This window comes from Sphaeroforma arctica (assembly GCF_001186125.1).
Source record: "Sphaeroforma arctica JP610 unplaced genomic scaffold supercont1.511, whole genome shotgun sequence".
Taxonomy (NCBI): domain Eukaryota; class Ichthyosporea; order Ichthyophonida; genus Sphaeroforma; species Sphaeroforma arctica.
This window is the reverse complement of record NW_014040047.1, coordinates 4,397-12,016: the sequence shown is the minus strand read 5'-3', so window position 1 is coordinate 12,016 and position 7,620 is coordinate 4,397. Positions and strand designations below refer to the sequence as shown.

General features: G+C 46.7%; 2 protein-coding genes across 2 annotated transcripts in view; both read right to left on the bottom strand.

Moving 5' to 3' along the window:
* Positions 1-849, bottom strand: part of SARC_06855 (hypothetical protein) — a gene marked incomplete at both ends in the record, with an annotated part of 4,937 nt that extends 4,088 nt beyond the window's left edge. The window contains one exon of the mRNA XM_014299219.1: positions 747-849. Within this exon, the coding sequence (XP_014154694.1) occupies positions 747-849 (103 nt within the window). The remainder of the gene's footprint in view (positions 1-746) is intronic.
* An 823-nt stretch (positions 850-1,672) lies between these two features.
* Positions 1,673-7,620, bottom strand: part of SARC_06854 (hypothetical protein) — a gene marked incomplete at both ends in the record, with an annotated part of 7,540 nt that continues 1,592 nt past the window's right edge. The window contains 7 exons of the mRNA XM_014299218.1: positions 1,673-1,867; positions 2,482-2,639; positions 3,335-3,599; positions 4,244-4,450; positions 5,004-5,188; positions 6,270-6,368; positions 6,826-6,948. Coding sequence (XP_014154693.1) covers positions 1,673-1,867; positions 2,482-2,639; positions 3,335-3,599; positions 4,244-4,450; positions 5,004-5,188; positions 6,270-6,368; positions 6,826-6,948 — 1,232 coding nt within the window. The remainder of the gene's footprint in view (positions 1,868-2,481; positions 2,640-3,334; positions 3,600-4,243; positions 4,451-5,003; positions 5,189-6,269; positions 6,369-6,825; positions 6,949-7,620) is intronic.

The following is a 7,620-nucleotide window of genomic DNA, read 5'->3' as shown; positions in this document are numbered from 1 at the left end:
ATATATATTATATTATATATATATATATATATATATATATATATATATATATATATATAATATATATTTATAGATCGGCAATGATCAAGAGACACCAATACTCTCCTGTCGTAGATGCCCAACGTATACGATAAAGTGCATCATAATCCATCCAATCTAAACACAAATATAATCTGTCTACCAATACTTTCCTGTCGCTCATGTCACACGTACACGATAAGATGTATCATAAACCATCAACACGAAAAACAATAAAAACAAAATATCCCACCAACGCTTCATGCGTTACCTTACACTACGGAAAGTAATCAATTTGTATATGAAGGTGTCTAAGCCAGAATACATTAGGCCCTTTTTACCATGTCTGGCTCGAGACGCTTAGTGCGTGATGAAACACGTACGAGCATACTCCACGGCACGACAAATGACGCATACACGTGGTATATGGAATATTAATATATAAAACACACACACATACATAACACAATACAATACACTTTGACACTATCCACAGCACAAAGGAATACACCCACATAGCACACACAACACGCTACACCCACATGACACACACACAACGCTACACCCACATAGCACACACAACACGCTACACCCGCATGACACACACACATCGCTACACCCACATAGCACACACAACACGCTACACCCACATGACACACACACAACGCTACTTCCATATAATACACAAGACATGTGTGTGCACGCGACTCCTCTGCATCCGCCCGCACCTGCGCTGTCAGACGGCATGCTCAGCACTCTCGCGACAAAGGCCACAATCGGCTCTATGGCGTTGGCGGCTATGAGCTGGGCATGTGCATGGCTCAGATACATCACAAGGCAGTCGCACCCGTTCTGGATAGCCTCCCCGTCCTGTGTGTTTGACGATTATTGGAGGTGCATGCTTAACTATAGGCATGTGGTGTGTAGATTATTGTATGTGTTTATAATGTTTATAAGGCGCATACTGAATTGCCTGCTATGTAGATGCACTTGGGCGCGTGGAGTACGAGCGTGTTTATGATATAAGGTGCAATCCTGCGACGGCATGGGAACAAATGTGTTGCTCGATTAGAGTGGTGTATTAAGGAGTGCTGAATGAATTTACACGCTTGCCACGGACGTGTGCTCTGACACACACCTGCTATGTAGAGGTTCGTAGCAAACACATATATGTATTGTCCGTATAGGCTCATCGGGACTGGGTTGTTTCTTGTGTATCATCGCTTCTATTTTATTCGCAATATGATTCATTGACATTTGATCATCGTTTCTATCGGCCAAAACCAATTTAAATCGGGCATATGTTGTACATGGGTATCCATTCAATCTAGGCGGGTAATATATAGTCATTGACTACAATTGACTACATTCGCCCAGGTGCACATACTATGTAGCGGTGGCTATTGTTTCCATATACGTCTATGAACAGTGTTGTGTTGTGCTTCATAAGACTGGTTGGTTGTCCTAGAGGGGTGTGCTGAAGGTATACTAGTCCACTAGTCCACTTTCCAACAAAACATGACACACCCAGCCAATACCATCTGTGGCCTGACTTTGTTCTATCATACCAACAGCCACCACCGCTGGCCCAAAACAGACACTGTGCGAGTCTCCCCTCCACAAGCAAAACACGCGATCGCATCTATTCAACACCCTAAACCCCTAAAACACCCGGTCGCACTCCCGATCCGTTGCCAAGCAACGCACTTACCTCTGTTCGATTCAGAAAGCTCATGAGTGCCGGAAGCGCAGTCGAGACCAAGACATCGGGAATGGGCGTGGAGCATGCGCGCACATTGGTGGTAAGGAAGTCCACAGCACTGGCCTGCATGCCTGGAAGAACTTGGCCCTACGAGTGAGACGTGACGCACGATGTATTAGGGTTTAGGGTTTGGGGTTTAGGGTTTAGGGCTTAGGGTTTAGGAGAGTTCTTGATATACATCAATGACTTCTGTCACATTGGCATGCGTGCTAGACTGATATTCCGTGTTGGGTAGTTGATACTTGAGGTGTGGCAAATAAACACTTCGATTTGGGAAGCGACTTGTCTTGTGTGTGAAGCCAAATACCTTACTTTCGTTCGCTGACATTGCGTATTACACTAAATGTCACATGACCCCACCACGCTCCAAAGCGACTGGATGAGAGACCCGCCGAAAGGAACCCCTCTCCACCGCCATGACTTATCTCAACATCACACACTGTCATGTTCCGAACATAAAACACTTGAAGACAGCCACCGCGTGACTATGCTAGGGTGGGGTGGACTAGTAAAGTGGACTAACACCACAACTAACACTTGCTGTCGATATGGCACATCCACTAGCACTACATGACACACTCCCCTCCCCGCGTGGTGGATGCCTCTACTGCTACATAGCACTTCCGCACACGATGAGATACACGCTGAGAAGCGATTTAGGGTTTTAGGGTTTTAGCAGCGAAGGCCCCGATGCCACATACCTCGGCCATGCTGAGCACGGACACAATGGGAGAGAGCGAGCGCCGGATGAGATTGGGCAGGCAAGGTGTCTGAGACAGCGACAGGTACACGTCCGATATGTAGGTGCACAGGACGGGATCGTTGGCGAATTTGATCCACACCGCCACGACCATGGGGCCTGTGTGGTGAGAGGCGTGTCAGTAGGGTGGTCACGCTGCTGTGGAGGGTGATTAATGAATGTAACACGCGATGTGCCTTTATACATAGTAGGATAAAAGATTGGTGCATTTTTTTTTAATAGATGTGCCTTCATATATAGTAGGATAAAAGAGTGGTGTGTGGTGAGAGGCGTGTCAGTAGGGTGGTCACGCTGCTGTGGATGGTGATTAATGAAAGTAACACGCGATGTGCCTTTATACATAGTAGGATAAAAGAGTGTGTGGTTTTTTAATAGATGTGCCATTATACATAGTAGGATAAAAGAGTGGTGTGTTTTTTTTTAATGGATGTGTACGATATCCTTTGCTGGGTGTTGATAGCATACATACGTTCACCACGATCAAAGCCAGGATGGCAGTGGCGACTAAACAAACACGCCACTCAGGTCAAGCACGAGACAGACAACGCATCCCCTGCACCCTGCAGACACCCAAAAAATCACCTGCACACTGTAGACACCATCTCCGAACGTTCGCGTAGCAATAACTGACAGCGCAGGCCAGTTTCAAGCAGAGACTGTCGCAAACATTGGACACTACCACCCACAGGGACACAGTCTAGAGTTTGTCAAACAATCACACGGCCCCTACTCAGTCCATACAGAGCTCGTCCTCCGATACACCCCCGCACATACCACCCCCAACCAGAACATACACAGCTTATCCTCGTATTTGGCTGCCAGTTGAGCGTCTATAGGAATCGCCAGTGCCAACAGATCCAACACCAGCAGCAGCAGCTCTTCAGTCGCCACGGGCAGTAGCGCCGGCAGTGTGGCGTAGAGGGCTGGTAGCAGTGTTTGTTTGAGCGTGTCGGTGTGTTTGCCGCTGTCCTCGCACACAGACTTGGCCGTGCGGAGTGCGAGGATACGCACGGGCATGGGGAAGTCACCCCCGAGTGCGGTGGCACTGTGGGATACCACCTGTGGGAGTGGGAGTGGGAGTGAATGGTGAGGTGGTTTGTTCTAATAATAGCACAGATGCGCATGGTTGAGTGGGTAAGCTACCTTATCGTGAGCACTGGTGAGCCTTCTTCTGCGGATGTGTGGCTTGGTACTTGCTGCTGACTTTCACACACAAACACACGTGCGCGCACAGGCATGCACAAGCACACATAAACACGCACGCACAGAGAGAGAGTGGCTTGACTTTGTGGTGTGAGAGGATGCGCCCGGGTATGGGACAACACCCTACAAATGCGGTGGCATTGCAGGATACCACCGTTGCAGAGTGTGTATGGATTGATGAACTAGGGTGTAGGTCGTTAGTGTTTAGGGTTTCTAGGGTCCTCAGTCTATAACACTGAATATACAGACAACCCACCCTTCCAACATTAACTGAATAAGTGTAGCCCTCTTGAGAGCGTACGCACTCTGTCTCAGAACACTCTACATGCTCCCAAGCAGATATGTGTTATTGCATTGAGTGTCTGTTTAAGCAACCAGGGGCAACCTTCCTTTCAACATACTACCTAGTTCTATACAGGGACACGCTGGTTTACGCAGGCTTATTCCAATACAATATTAATTCTATATATACATACGCTTGTTGGCCTGAACATACATACCAGCGTGTGTGTGCCGGCATTCAGAGCAAACGAAAACTGTCCCGCAAACCACAGCGTGCGCCCAATCAGATACGGTACATTGTTCTGTGTGAGAGATTCCGCAAATACAGACTGTACTATGGCGTTGATGTCTACCGAGGCCATGCTCTTGTGCAAATTTTCGTCCTGGATGATATTCCCCACGCTGCCAAGCCCCAGTAACGCGCCCTGCAAGGAGAAATCATTGTATATACAAGCATATCAATATATACATACAAGTACTGTACGTACAGGCCGTGCTACGGCCCAAGTGTACAGGTACGAAATGAAGCACCTCTGACTATATAGGGTCTCCTGCGCGTAGTATGCTTAGCTGTGCTGTCCACAACTGTGGTGGTTAGCACCCAACGCCCGCCCGTCAGTTGTTCTGTGCCCTGTGTAGCCGATGGCTCGTGATGATGAACAAGCTCGCAACCCGAACTGAATGGGTACAACGTAAGCTTCTAATACCACCTCAACTATCTCAACCCCATCCCTACCTCTGCGGTAAAGCGCTGGCCCGGAATACATAACAACACGTCTCTACTACGCGCCAATATCAATTATCATTGCTACCACTCAGAAACAATATATATATATATATATATATATAATATACATTGCTCGTACCGGTGAGGAAGCTCGCAACCCGAAATAACTATGTACAGCGTACGCTCCCAACCCCACCTAAACTGCACACCCTGACGAATCATCAACGGCACAGGGTACATAAAATACTCACCTCCGCTATGCGCCACCACAGCTTATCGTTGCTACCGCCCGGAGCCATGCGCATGGCCTGTGACTCCTGTAGCCGTTTGCTTGTGCTGGTGAACAAGCTCACAATGGTGGACCTAGGGAGAGCTTCCATCATGGCGGAGATCAGGCCGATACAGAGATTTCTAACTGTGTTGGACATCGATTCCTCTGCAGTGCAACAAGCGATACCATGATTACGGGCGAGGCGCAGTAAGGTGGTACAGTGAAGTATAAGAATGCAGCGCATAACGTAGTTGACAAGGGGCATGGTGGCTGGATGTATATCCATCAGAGAGTCAAGTCTTGCCATTGACAAGGATAACATAAAGATGTATATCTATCGAGGGTTATGTATTGCAAGAGCATGCAGCAAGCGGCCAGAGTAACGGGTGTTTCATGAATCAGCGTGTATTGCTCCAGGCTTCCCTATACATCGTCCCATACATCGTCAACCAATCAGGCATCGCTCAATTGACCTGTGCTCTCAGCCAATGCGACTCAAAGCATATACACACTCCACTACGCACGAATGCTGGCCACCACAAGGGGTACTCAAACATACACAATCGCAACACAGAGCCGCTCCGCATTAGGTGATGAAAATAGTTTCCCACAAGACCGCTTACGCCGTATCAGGGTTATAAATAGAGAATAACGACTGTAATCTCAAGCGTAAAATAAACTATAAGTTGTAGAGAAATTGTCAGACTGTAATCTCAAGTGTAAAATAAACTATATGTTGTAGAGGGATGGTCAGACTGTAATCTCAAGCGTAAAATAAACTATATGTTGTAGAGGGATGGTCCTGTCCTGTGGCAACCACGCACACTGCCAAAAAGGCGGCCGCGAACGCATAACCCCACAATATCTTGAAACATAGGCATTGTGGTATACTATGGAAGTGCTCAATTACCCACAAGCACGTACACATAGAACGCTTGCATAGTCCATTACCCACAAGCACATACACACAGAACGCTTGCATAGTCCATTACCCACAAGCACATACACACAGAACGCTTGCATAGTCCATTACCCACAAGCACATCACACAGAACGCTTGCATAGTCCATTACCCACAAGCACATACACACAGAACGCTTGCATAGTCCATTACTTACAAGCACATACACACTGAACGCTTGCATAGTCCATTAAACACAAGCACATACACACAGAGCGCTTGCATAGTCCATTAAACACAGCACAGGACAGCTCAGCCCAATCATTCGAGAGAGCGCAAGCATACCCGAATCGTCAGCCAGGAATGCGTTGACATCATCTCCCCATGTATCGTGCTGTTCCTCCGTCATCTGCATGCACCCCAGCACCAAGTACGACAGATTTCCTGTGCAGACAACATGATTCGAAGAAAAGAATAGTTAGTTAAATATCATCATGGACACGAGTAGCTCTGCGTGGATTCATTTTATAGATATCCCCGTCCAATCGACTATATACAGTCCGACACCAAGTGTAAGCGATTGTCAGTGTAGGAAAGAGGTCCGATGAATTCTCTGAACCATTTTAAGCTATATACTGCCCAGTGCCAAGTGCAAGAATTGCCTTTGAGTGGCATGAATGGTCGGGAAATAATTTCATAGGAAGAGGGCCACACTAAACACACCCGAACAGCACGGACAACCCATTTTAATCCTTATACAGAACTCTAGACTGGAATATAGCTGATAAAACTTGGTGTATCATCAAGATATTCCGGACACTGATGTATAGATATCATTCATTCGATATCATTCACTGGTTTGTCCCTATGAACTCTACGCTTTGGACTATAGCTGCCATACCTTGGTTGGTCTTTAAGAACTTCTTGTATGTCGGCACACAGGTGACGTTAACCAACACCTCGATGCCAGCACACAGCAATTCTGTGCTACCGCATTCCCCGTCGTCGCCGCTAGTGTCGGTTTCTATTTTTAAAATGGTCGCAGATCTATTAGTTTCACTCAAAAATTGGCCGAAAGATACACCGATTTCTCTATAATTAGAATGGTTGCAGATACAGCTGTTAGGGTGTTCTGAAACGATGCGAGCCCAAAAGGAATGAGCATAGAAATCAGTAGCTGGCTCGATCACTGTGTTCTGAACCGACACAGATTGAGGTGTTTCAGTTTGAGGTCAGGTCAATACATTTCTGCGAGACAGTCAAGACCTGATTATAGTGGCAGAAAGCGGTCAATCCTTATTGCTCGAAACACGCGTCCAGGATTCACTGTTATACCGGTATTGAAAGTGGTGCCCGTGCCGACGGTACGCTGCAACCGTAGAGTAATACAAACACTAATCCAAAAGGAAAAACATACCAAGTCTCAGACATCATACAGGCCATACACTACAGCACGTCCCACATATCAGTACAGCATAGTCGCCGTTGTACACCATAAAGCGTGGGTACGGGGAACACTAGCACGATCGGCTATCAAGAGATAGTGTGAAGTCATCGCACATTCAAAATGAGCAATACGAAGCACAACAACATAATACAGTGCGCACCACTGATTGTGAAAAATAGTACGCTGTCTTACTCCCTTGCCACATCATACCAAAATATATATGCACACAAGTATATATATATATATATA